Genomic DNA, 13,048 nt, shown 5'->3' with positions numbered 1-13,048 from the left:
GGGATAGAGCAATTCTCCAACACATCTTACCCCCAAGGTCCCCACAGGCTAGAAAGTTAAGAACTCGGTTTCCTCCAAGGTAGGAAGCCCCAAATAGGGCAGGTGAGATGCTCAGGGAGCCTGCATGAGGCGGAGATTGCTCCTGGCTGGGTGGTTTAGAGAAGGGCAGTGGCCCCGGAGGAGATCCTGAGGCTTCTAGATTAAGAAGAGCGGCCAGTTAGGGAGTTCTCTATTCCCAGTACTGTGCAGCTCTTGACAGACCTTAGCCCCACTTAATTCCAGCCACAACCCTAAGAGGTAGGCGAGATTGTCCCTGTTTCATAGACAAGGAAATAAAGGCTCAGAGAGGTTAAGTAACTTGACTAGTTACACAAGACACCGGGCAGAGCCAGGATGCGACCGAGCCCGGTGTGACCCCACGGCTGTGTGTCTGACCCTCTCAGCTGCGCTTGTCGGGGGGTGGGGGATTGGCATGGCGGGGGGTGGGCAGCAGAGGGCACGGAGGCAGGCGGAGTACAGAATAGGCATATTTGGGGAGTGGCCAGTGATTTGGTTTACCTGGAATATACAATTCCTGAAGAGAAGTGATAGGGGGAAAAGCAGACAGGTGTGTATGGGAAGGGGGCCTCTTCAGTCACCCAGCAAGCTTCCCCCGAGGGACCCGGCTGTCAGCCAGGGCAGGCGGGTGGCCTTTCTTCTACAGTCATCATGAGCCAAGGGAGGTTTCGGAATGGGAGAGAGGCACATAGAGGTGAATCTGCCCCGTGTTCACTGCTAGTGGGTTGGTCCTGGGGCTGGTGGGAGCTGAAGCAGGACCTGGCGGACAAAGGAGGGTTAGGAGGGTAAGAGGCTTGGTGGAAGGTGAATGGTCTGGGTCTGTGGAGAGAGTCAAGAGAGACAGAGTTGTCACAGAGGACAAGGTGACTGGAAAAGGGAACCCAGGAGAAAGGGTGGTCTTGAGAGAGATGGGGAAACTGGTTTCCCACATGTTCTGTTTGAGCCACTGACTATCCAGGCAGTCATTCATTTTGAGGTGAGTTCCTTCCAGGCCCCCCTCTCTCATTAGCCTGGAACACAAGGCCCGTGTTTCAGCCCTCCAAGACCCCAGAGTGCCTATGCCGGGCTCTCCAGGCTTGTTGATGGACCTGCAGGGGAGGAGGCTGGGCCTCTGGAAACTAACCCCCCCACCCCGCCCTGCACCCACTGTGGTATCTGCATTTGCTGAGCACATGGGCCTGTCTGTACCTTTCTTGTATCGTGCCTACTAAGACCTTCTCCCCGAAAGCCAATGTTTCTTGGAACTCTCTTATTTTTATCTTCAAATCCCCATCATATGTCTGTTTGCTTTAATACAAAGATGTTGCTTTTTCTTACTAATGAGCTTGGCGGAGCCTTCAGAAAGCAGCCCTGAGATCATCCTGCGGCTTTGCGTGTGTCTCAGGCTGAGAAGCCGGTCTTGTCTGGTCTATGAGGTGCCTCCCCTTTCTCCACCCCCACTCCACTTCCTCGTGACCCAGAGTTTCAGAAACAACTTTCTCCAGCCAGGCTGAGGAGGTGGGAAGTGCAGGCCCATCCTGAAGGGGATCGGGGCTCTGGGATCTCCTCCTTGGCTCTCTCCCTGGGTTCCCCGAGCAAGGGGCAGCCTCGTGCAGCAGCTGCAGGCGCTCCCCACCACAACTTCTTCTGGGCTGGGCCCAAGACTTGGGCCCAGAGCCCAGCCTTCCCCAGTGGGGAGATTAAACAGAGTTTGGGCAAATGTAAAGGCCTTCCAGGGATGTCATCTCTGCTCTGTCCCTACTTCCACCCCCAGCAGTGGAGCGGGTGATAATGGTAAGAAGCCTTCCATCCCTCCATAGAGAGCTTTCTCTTCCTCCCTTCCTCTAAAGTAGGCAGAAAGTGACTTACAGATGAGTCAGCGGAGGCCCAGAGAGGCAAACCACTTACCTAAGGGCAGAAGCTAGAAAATCGGGCGACGGGGGAAAAGAGCTGAACTGCGGCGTCTCCAGCCCCCACCCTTTCCTCTGTGCCTCATCCGTGCCCACTCTGGGTGTCTGGGGCCCGCGCCCCAAGTACTGGTAAGAACCCAGGGAGACTGCATGTCTGTGCAGAGTACCATACGCTGCCCTGTGACCCTGTGCGGTGTCCCCCAGACATCGGTGACATCCCTTCACTCTGCCATCTCTGCTGCTCATGTCCCCGCGTTGCAGCCCTGAACCCACTCAACGAACTGAGGCATGTACCTGCCTGACTCCAGGGACTGATCATCTCTGCCTTGGCTGGGCCCCAAGAAAGCCAGAGTTTCTGGCCAGGGGGGTTGGGGTGGCCATGGTGTTGGCCCTAGTGGTCAGGCCAGGCCTGTTGGTGCCCTGCACTCGTACGGTAGGGCTGGGTGTCAATGGATGCGTGCTTCTGGGTGGGCAGGAGAAACTCCAAGGCAGGAACGGTTTCTGTGGATGTTGGAGCTCCCAAGTTTTGTCTCCTCCTGCCCCCTTCCCTTCCCTTCCCTTTGCATCCGCCCTCCCAGAACAGGGTCTGCCTCCCCTCTTAGCTTCCAATCCCCAGCTGGCCCTGGCCTCTGTGATCTACCTTGTAGCTGAGGTGCCAGGTGTAGAGCTGAGAGCCCATCAGGTCTGGGCTGCTTCTCACTGATGCAGGGAAATGGTCCTGTGAGGCTCTGCCCCCTGCCAGTGTCAGCGGAGCCCTGAATGGGAGGCAGAGCCCGAGCCAAGGGCGGGAGCCACGTTGTCTTGCTCAGCACCATATCCCTGATGTCAGGTAGGTGCCTGATACATTGTAAGGATTGTTGGAGGTGGATATTTGCCGGATGGTCGTGAGAATAGGGCAGGGCAAGCCCAGGCACCAGGCTGGGCCTGGTTGGCTGAGGAAACGCGGCTCGGGGCAAGGCAGGAGGCCCGGCGGGGTGCATACTCCCTTTGGGAGGCCTGACCCATGAGCATAAACGGCTCTTCTGCAGGCCACAGGGAGGATACCTGGCTGCCCGTTTCACAGAGAAGGCCCTCTGTGCCCACTTAAACCAGTTGTGTTTTTAGTTGTTCTTTTCTTTCTCATTTGAACTTGGAGTCTGTAATTAACCTCCAATAGGCTGCAGTCACTTTACGGGTAGGAGGGGGTGGGGAGGGGGCCAGCCTGCGGCCCGCCAACAGCGTGCCAGTGGGAGACTTTGATGCCAGGCAGGCTGGCCGCATTGTCTCCAGGTGTTGCCCTGCAAAGGGGACTGCTCAGCCTTAGTCATGAGGTGAGGATCATTAACCCTTTTAAGAGTCCGCTGCCTCTGCCCCCTGGTTGCTGGGAGGAAGGCCGGGCCAGGTCCTCCCTGGCTGGGCTGCCTGGCTCTGTCCTGGGCGTCTGTCTTGCTCTCAGATCTCAGCAGGTTCCGCACCCACCGCCCACTGCTGGGGGGAATGAGGTCAAGCTGTGGCAGCCGCCTGGACCTCCTGGCCTCGGGGCCGGGATGTGGGAAAGGAGCAGCCCTGGTTGTTGTTGCTGTTGTTATCTTCAGCACGATGCTGGGTGGGGATTCCCTCTCAAACAGATACTGCCTAGCTGCCCTGGCTTGGCATCAGGGGAAGGAAGCCGAAGCCACCAGATACCCTATGGGTGGCCCAGCTTGTGGCAACTGTGGAGGTCTGTCTGAAGGCTTACAGGACCCATCACGGGAGATCTTTCTGTGGCAGTCTGAGTCATCCTTGAGAGATCTTCCTCATATTGTTATAAAGCTGCCAAAGGAGATGTCCCCACAACCCCCCTCTGGAGAGCCCTAGTTCTGCTGCTCGGGTGGGCACTGTGCCAGGACGAAGGGAGCTGGATGGCTGAGGAGCTCTCAGGGAGCAGGGTAGCTCAGCAGAGAGGGCTGGGGCTAAGGAGGAGAGCTTAGGGGAGGTAAAGGGAGGGCTGCCCAACAGCCAAGGGCCACCCAGGCCATCAGCTTGCTGCCTGCCCTTCCACCTGTGGGGAAGGGGCAACCACAGGCAAGCAGGGTATCAGGGACAGTCACAGGACCCCCTTCTTGGGCACACAGATCTTCCTCTGCCTTCTGCCTGACGTCTCTCATCTGGGTACTCTCCTAGGTGCTGGGGGACCTTTGAGAGTCCCTTCTCTGTGTGGAGAAATACAGACCCTGAGAACTGTGGCTCTTCACTTTGGCTACAAAGCTGAATTTGTAGAGAAGTTTATTGCAGTATTGTTAATATTAGCAGAATGTTGGAGACAACCTAACCGATCCATCGGAACAGCGACACATGATACACGGACATTAAAATGATTTAGATTTGTATTTCTAGATTCGGGAAAATGTTTTTACAATATATTTAGTAAAGGGTAGGATATAAAACTTTTAGAAAAGTCTTGCAGGAGATATTTGAAAACATTTACAGTGGTTTTTTTCCCCCCTGGTGGTAACAATGGATTTAAATGTGCTGTTCTTTTTCCTGACTTGTATACCTGTAATTTTTCTACAATAAAAATGTATTTCTTATGTAACAAAACAATAACAGAGAGGGACAAACTAAACTCCTTGGTGGGTGGGAGGGGCTGCATCCTACATGGCCAGACCATTTCTGTCTGGGACAAAGCACTGAACCTGGCATACAGTCGGCACTCAGTAAATGCATGCCACCTGACTTGCAGTGAGCGCCTGCCCACAAGGGTTGCTGCAGCTCCTGCCCTGACAAATCCCATCCATCCCAGGAAGCCTGTTCCTCTGCTTATTTTAGCTCTGCCCCAAGACACTCATGGGACACGGTACAGTGATCTCCATCCCTCACACTAGCACTGCATTCTGGGCCCTGGGCCATAGAATAGACCCAGCTCAGAGAGAGAGCCCAGGCAGGAGTCAGAGCTGACCCGCTCATGTCTTCCGCTCCATAAGCGCTACCTCTGGGCCCTCAAAGGGCTCCTGGTTGAACAGCCCCTTAGCCTCGTCCCGAGCATCCCCAGGGGCCGGTACTGGATCCAGTGGCTGGGAGCCACAGTGGGAGAAGCCGTGGTGGCTCAGCTTAAGAATGACCTTAAAATGCACAGGGTAAGGTCAGGTCCTTCCCCGACTTGTAGGCCTCTGATGTGTTCCCATCACATCAACCAAACAAACCCGGGCCATCTTGGGGAGCTTGTCCGTGTTCCTCACACGGAAAGCCTAAGGAGGCTCTGGGCCCAGGAGTGAGGGTGCACAGGTCCTGGGGGTATTGTCGAGAGTGCCACCTCAGGGGTCTTCTCTTTCCTGCCCCCTGAGCCGCTTCCCCTCAAGGGACTTGCCTGATGCCAAAAAAAAAAACCCAAAAACCAAACAACAACAACAAAAATGCAGGCTGTTCTCAGAGTCCTAGTCTCTTTCAGAAAGCCCACGTTTGGCTTTCAGAGAGCTGTGAACTGAGATTTCTGTGAACAGGGACCAGGACTAGACACTGTTTGAGCAGGAGGCATGGTTTTTAGTATTTTAGATGAGTCTTGTGAGGAACTGTTAACAGATGCAAAAGACGACTCTTTGCAAAGAACATGGCAAAAAGAAAAAAAGAACATGGCATGATTCAAATGTATGGTTATTTTTGTTTTGTCATCCTTTAGACCAGTCCTGTTGACTGAGAAATATAATGCAATCCAAATATGTAATTTGAACTTTTCTAGTAGGCACATGAGTTAAGGGCGGGGCGGGGGGCGGCAGAACAAATCCAGACTTCTCACCCTGGCTCACACAGCCGCACATCAGTCACTGGGCCTACCTCTCCAGTCTCCCCTCATACTACCCCTGCCTTCTAGAATCTTCCAGCCACATGGGCCTCTTTTAGCCCTTGAACTCACCAAGCTCATTCCCATCCAGCTGCTTATTACTGCCTCATAGTCCCCATTGATCATTGCTGTTGTCGCTCCTCCTCCCTAAAACTCAGGTTCCCTAAGAGCAGGAACCTTATCCGTCTTGTTCACTACTATATACTTGGGGCTCGGAACAGTGCCTGGCATACAGTAGGTTGAATGAATGAACAAATGAGGAACAAGTGAACTAGATAGGGTTGTTCTGAAGTGAGGAGCCTATCAAGAAATGGCTATCAGGTCATACAGAATTCTCACTAGACAGACTGGGCTCCTTGTGATCTGGATTTTCCACTCGTGACAGGGAATGCCTCTGGAGCCCCCAGTTCCTCAGGCCCCCTAACTTGGGGTCATGCCTGCTGTTTCTGGGGTCAGTCTGTATGTCACCATGCCCTCCCCATCACCACCACCATTGGCAGTGGCCCCAGGCTCGGTGCATAGCGTCATATGGGGACTTGTGTCGGGAAACAAGGTAGCAGAGTGACCACCATTTCTTCCCACCGGGTGGGTGGAGGGCAGGAGGCCCCCTTGTCTCAGAACTGCAAGAAAGGTCGACACTCCCCGTGCAGTGGGGGGAGGCACCCTAGAACTTGAGAAGAGCTCTCTGTGTCCCCAGTTCACGAGAAGGAGGAGGAGACTAGTTGGAGGTCACCAATTGACCAAGAGGCTGTTAGATCACTGGGTGTCAACCCAACTTTAGAGGAAAGCCACCCATGAAGATGTTTTTAGTTTGGCACCAGTCATTGAGCTGTATACTTACAATATGTGTGTGTTCCTTTATGTTATATATGTTTTTTAAAACCCACACACACCCAGACCCGCTCTTACGGGTTCTGCTTCAGAACGTCTAGGATATGTTCCAGGCACCTACATACATTTTAAAGCTTCCTTTGTGGTTCTCAGTGGCATCTAAGGTTAAGAACTATTGATAAGGAGGGGCGCCTGGGTGGCTCAGTCGGTTAAGCGTCTGCCTTCGGCTCAGGTCATGATCCCGGGGTCCTGGGATCGAGCCCCGCATCGGGCTCCCTGCTCAGCGGGAAGCCTGCCTCTCCCTCTGCCTGCCGCTCCCCCTGCTTGTGCTCTCTGATAAGTAAAATCATTTTAAAAAAAGAAATATTGATGAGGAATTACTAGGGACCCGAGAGCAAGAAGATGAAGAAGAGTGTGATGTAATTAAGGGGCAAGGATGCTGGGACAGGACTTCAGTCACATTTAGAATAATGATGTTCCGGAAAGTCCAACAGACTGATAGGTTAATACACTAAAACCTCTGGGTGTCCAAAAAAATACCCCCAAACCAGCATTCAAAACTGTAAGAAGCAGGTAATTGGGAAAGAAGACATCCAAATGGCCAACAGACACATGAAAAAGTGCTCCACATCGCTCGGCATCGGGGAAATCCAAATCAAAACCTCAATGAGATACCACCTCACACCAGTCAGAATGGCTAAAATGAACAAGTCAGGAAACGACAGATGTTGGCGGCGATGCGGAGAAAGGGGAACCCTCCTACCCTGTTGGTGGGAATGCAAGCTGGTGCAGCCACTCTGGAAAACAGTATGGAGGTTCCTCAAACAGTTGAAAATAGAGCTACCCTACGACCCAGCAATGGCACTACTGGGTATTTACCCCAAAGATACCAATGTAGGGATCCGAAGGGGTACGTGCACCCAATGTTTATAGCAGCAATGTCCGCAATAGCCAAACTGTGGAAAGAGCCAAGATGTCCATCGACAGATGAATGGATAAAGAAGATGTGGTATATATATACAATGGAATATTATGCAGCCATCAAAAGGAATGAGATCGTGCCATTTGCAACAACGTGGATGGAACTGGAGGGTGTTATGCTGAGTGAAATAAGTCCATCAGAGAAAGACATGTATCATATGACCTCACTGATATGAGGAATTCTTAATCTCAGGAAATAAACTGAGGGTTGCTGGAGTGGTGCGGGGTGGGAGGGATGGGGTGGCTGGGTGATAGACATTGAGGAGGGTATGTGCTATGGTGAGCGCTGTGAATTGTACAAGACTGATGAATCACGGATCTGTACTTCTGAAACAAATAATGCAATATATGTTAAGAAAGAAAAAGAAGAAGAAGATAGCAGGAGGGGAAGAATGAAGGGGAGTAAGTCGGAGGGGGAGACGAACCATGAGAGATGATGGACTCTGAAAAACAAACTAAGGTTTCAGAGGGGAGGGGGGTGGGGGGAAGGGTTAGCCTGGTGATGGGTATTAAAGAGGGCACGTTCTGCGTGGAGCACTGGGTGTTATGCACAAACAATCATGGAACACTACATCAAAAACTAATGATGTAATGTATGGTGATTAACATAACAAAAAATTATTTAAAAAAAAGATGAGAAAAGCACAGTAAGCCAATTTTAGATACATGGCAGAAATAGGCATAAAATTATAAATGTATAAATGTATAAAAGCAAACAAGAAGAGAAAAACTGAATATACAATAAGCATTAATGAAAATGTAAATAGTAATGGGATAATTTTTCAGATTTTTAAAAAGGTTCAGAATTGAAATGGTGAATTACTACAAATATATTTTTAACTGATATTTCTCCTTAACAGAGAAGTGCTTTTTTAAAACTGAAAATTCAGGGGCACTTCGGTGGCTCAGTTGGTTGAATGACTAACTCTTGGTTTGGGCTCAGGTCATGATCTCAGGGTGCTGAGATCAAGCCAGGAATTGGGCTCCACATTCAGTGGGGGAGTCTGCTCAGATATTCTCTCCCTCTGCCCCTCCCCCACATGCACACACTCTCTTCCTCTCTATCTCTAAAATAAATAAATAAATCTTTTTTTAAAAAAAAGAAGCAGGTAATTGGGAAAAGTATATATAGCAAAAGGTTAATAGCCTTAATATTTATTTAAAAAAAAAAAACAACTCTTACAGATCAGTAGGATGAGCATCCAGTAGAAAAACAGAGTACCAGACATGAACGGACAGTTCAAGAAGAAGAAATATAATGAGCCAATACATTTATGAAAAGTGGTCAGCCTCACCAGGAATCAAATAAATGCAAACTACAACAACAAAGAGACGTTATCTTTTGCCTAGCTAATTGGCGAAGATTAAATATGTGATAATACCTCATGTTAGTGAGGGTGTGGAAAAAACAGGCACTGTCATTCACTGGTGGGAGTGCAAATTGGTGTAACCTTTCCAGAAGGCAATTTGACAAGGCTTAAAGCTGAGGAAGATCGCATACCCTTTTGATGCAGCAATTCCCCTTTTAGGAAGATTGCCCTAGGAAATTATTGTGGATAGTAATAAACAATAATAGCTAACCTTTGTTAAATGCTCTGTGCAAGCCAGACTTTACGTGCATTGTCTCATACAAGGCTTACAGCTATCATCCCATGAGGGAGGAGCTATTATTATCACCCGTATTTCACAGGGGAGGAAACTGAGGCACAAAAGGATTAGGTCAGTGACCTGAGGACACAAAGCTAATAAGTAGCAAAGCCTGGATTTGAATCCAGGCGGTCTGAGTCAAGAGCCACACTGCACATCCATCAGGACGCCCTGGGTCTGTGCAAAGGATGAACACCGTGTGCACTGAATGGGCACGATGCGTATATATGTTGGACCAAGCTGGGCCCATTTGTAATGTGGTGGCAATGGGGAGAAAACATGCTGAATACCCCAGGATAGGAACTGGTTACGTCAATTATGATACGCCGATAAAGGAATATTATGCAGCCATGAAAAATGAGAAAAGTATATGTGTGTGAACACTGGGGGGTTTTGTACACGCATAAAATGTCTCTGAAATGATACAAAAGCAACTTAAATTGGTCACCTCCTGTGGTCAGAAGTCAGAGGGAGACTTGTTTTTCAAGCCATATACCCTTTTACACTTCTTAAATTTTGAATTATGTGAAGATATTATTAAGATGCATATGTATGTGTACACGCACACATAAGTTATGTTCTAGAGCTATTCCATGTAACTTTATTTCCTTGAAATGCTGCTAAGGATTCTGAGAAAAAAGGTCTAAGACCCTTGCTTGGAGAATCATCCCAAAGTCAGTGATGCTACTTCTTTAACTCTGTTGCCCACCTGTTCCCCAAACTGGTTTGCTCATGGGATCCTTTTCCCAAGTAACGTCTATTATCATCTCTCTGGATATTCGTGGCCTATAGAAGTCAGTTTGGGAAATGCTATCGTTAATAGTTAATGCCGAGCTCAAAGGCTTACATTTCTTTCATTAAGCAAAAGAAACGTGTTACTGACGCTGATCCTATTTATTTACAATGCATGTGTATGTGTGTGTATTTTAATTCTGAGTACTAGGATGGTGGATGATTTGGTTTTCTTCTTTTATCTGTCTGTATTTTTAAATTTTGTAAAATGAACAAAATCATTTCACAAGCACTGTTGTTTTTGAGTCTATGTAATATCATTTTGAAGCTTCAGGAGCTCTTTCTCTTTCTGCTCTCTCGGCCCGGGGACCCCACTCCCATCTACTGCCTGCTTACAAGCAGCCGTTCAGGGGTAGGTTCAGTGAGGGAATGCTAGCCATAGCCAGGCCCTCTTGGCAGCCTTCATCCAGAGTCAGCCGGGCCAGGACCATTCTGTCCCCAGAGAACTCCCTGGCCTAGCAGACCCTGGCTTCTGCTGTTGGAAGAATTTCAGTTATGTTCTCCATTTCCCAAAAAGAGACACAGGCTGTAAAAGCAGACACCAGACTGCTACGGTCCTGACGTGTTGCAAATGCAGATACCTGGGCTTCAGTCCCAGCTCTGTAGCTGCCTGGCTGCCTGGCTGTGTGACCTTGGGCAAGTTTCTTAACCTCTCTGAGTCTCATCTTCCCCACCTATGTCAGCAATGACACTTGCCTCACAGAGCTCAGGGACCGAATGAGAGCACGCATGAAGGCGTTGTGTAACCTGTAAAGGGTTGTCCCTGTGGAAATTATTATATGCCCCAGTAGGGAACATGGGCTTGCCCTTACCTTCCCGAGAACAGAGTACTTTTTTTAGGTTGTTGGGGAGACGGGAGCAAGGAGATGAGGCATGGGAGATCTAGGCACATGGAAATAGAATTCTGTGTAAGAAAAATGGGAGAAACCTCTCTGCTTGGCATTTGCAGGCCTGCAGCCCTAGTTGGGCCTGTGTCCCCCAGTGGAGCCCCAGGCCTTGTCCCCCAGACAGCTGCTCCACTGGACCCAATCAAGTCAGCCCACCCCCTCTGGACCACGTGATTCTCCGAAGCCACCATGCTGACGCTGCCTGGCTCACCTCCCTTCCTGCCCCTTCTAGCACCTTAGCATCCTTTAGCCCTTAACTAAGTTAGCTCTTCCCCCAGCCTGGATTGGGGTCGCTCCTCTAGGTTTCAGCACCTCTAGGCTTCCGCGTACCATGCTGTGATGTTAGGGCCAGATTACAGCTGTCCTGACGCACTGAACTTTCTGCGGGCAGGAGCTGGGTCTGTCATCTTGGTCCGCCTGTGTCCTCTGGGCCCAGCATAGGCCTGGGCGTCTGGGACAGGAGTTAGAGCATGAGCACCGAAGTCAAGGGGACCTGGGCTTGAATCCCAGTGCACCCTGAGAAAGTGCCTTCACCATTATGAGCCTTAGTTTTCCCCATCTGTAAAGGGGTTTCATCACTTGCAATGAGTTCCTGGGGTTTTTTTTCATAAGCTAATGTATGTAAAGCTCCTAGTGTCATTCCAGGCAGGAAGGGAGCTCCATAGGTAGTAGCCACATTGACAGCATTGCAGACCCTCTGTGACCGTGGACTGAATCGAAGTGGGAAATGACCCCAGGAGGGGTGGCTCCCCAGGAGGGGTGGCTCCCCAGGCCACCCTTCCCCCTCCCAAAGACAGCAGCCCTCCCTCCACTGCGCATGCTTGGCACCGCGCCCCCACCACCATGCTCACCTCCCTGCCTTGTACCCCACAGCCACCCGGCCCAAGCTGAAGAAGATGAAGAGCCAGACGGGACAGGTGGGTGAGAAGCAGTCACTGAAGTGCGAGGCAGCAGCGGGCAACCCTCAGCCCTCCTACCGCTGGTTCAAGGACGGGAAGGAGCTCAACCGCAGCCGTGACATTCGCATCAAGTACGGCAACGGCAGGTGAGAAACGCCCCTCCCTCTGTCGAACCAGCGGCCCTCCCTCCTCCCTGAAAACGGGGGGCCAGTTCCCTGTCCCCCTTCCTGGCCACACCCCAGCTCTCCTTGCTAGGCTCTGGGTCCCTCTGGTTATGGCGGCCCAACGTCTTGCAGACTGTAGATGCTTAATGAAGGTCTCTGGATGGTTGAAGGCAGTTTGATCATCAAACTCAGCGCTACCTGTGGAAGTCCCCTCTTGTCCCTAAAACTTCTCGAAGGACCTGCCTCAGGGTCTGAAAGCCCACCATCTGGCAACCTTGGGTGGAAGACGGACTCCAGGATGCGCCCGGGAAGTCACGAGTGATGACTCCCACCTTCCTCTACCACCAACTCTCTCTCATCACTTCGCTTCTAGAAGCTTTCCCTCCACGTCGCAGTGCCTGTCCCTCCTCCAGCTCTTGCCCGTGCTGCTTCTCCCCTCCACCATCAAGTGGGTCAGTTGCATGTCCGCTGACTCCACCCTGTGGTCCTCCACGCCCCCGGCCCTGCTGGAATCTGCCTTCTAACTACACTCCTGCGGCGAGCCCCAGGCCTCCAGGCCTCTGCAGTCACTGACATGGGCGCCGGCTCTGCGGCCTCTGGGGCTGTACCCCCTGGGCCTTCTGGGCCTCTAACCGCTCTGTCTCTCCGTCACCATCAGTGCTGGGACTTTCCTGTCTTGGGGGCTTCCCTCTTCTCCCTCCCACCCCCCCTCTCCATTTGGGGGTGACTTTACCCTCTCCTAGCTGATAACCTTGTCCCTAGTTAGATGCCTTTATACACACACACACACACACACACACATATATACATATATATATATATCTGAGTTCCAGACCCATGCTGCCAACTAAACACTAGACCCCACACCTGAGATGCCCCCACACGGCTCTAACCCTGTGTGCCCCAGTCTAGCCTCCCCCCCGCGCCCTCTCGGGCCCTGCCGCACCCTCCTGTCTCCCCTCTCGGCGGCAGCAGAACCAGACGGCCCGCTGCCTGGCCCCTGCCCTCGTGCCATGCCCACCGGCAAGAGACCCCCCTGCTCTCCTGCCTCCGGCTTTTTTGCCTCCGCTGTTCCACTCTTGGGCCGTCCCCACTCTTCCTGGGC

At 51.3% G+C, this 13,048-nt stretch overlaps 1 protein-coding gene across 5 annotated transcripts in view; it reads left to right on the top strand.

The window, feature by feature from the left end:
- NRG2 (neuregulin 2) overlaps positions 1-13,048 on the top strand; it is a 179,726-nt gene that overhangs the window by 131,323 nt on the left and 35,355 nt on the right. For all 5 annotated transcript variants that reach the window (XM_028103665.1, XM_028103664.1, XM_028103661.1 and 2 more), the window contains exon 2: positions 11,754-11,925. In XM_028103665.1, the coding sequence (XP_027959466.1) occupies positions 11,754-11,925 (172 nt within the window). The remainder of the gene's footprint in view (positions 1-11,753; positions 11,926-13,048) is intronic.

The sequence above is a fragment of the Eumetopias jubatus genome, unplaced genomic scaffold (assembly GCF_037043125.1).
Source record: "Eumetopias jubatus isolate StellerSeaLion01/CBP00866 unplaced genomic scaffold, mEumJub1_p1.0 scaffold_5, whole genome shotgun sequence".
In the NCBI taxonomy this organism is placed as follows: domain Eukaryota; kingdom Metazoa; phylum Chordata; class Mammalia; order Carnivora; family Otariidae; genus Eumetopias; species Eumetopias jubatus.
This window is presented reverse-complemented; position numbering and strand designations above follow the sequence as displayed.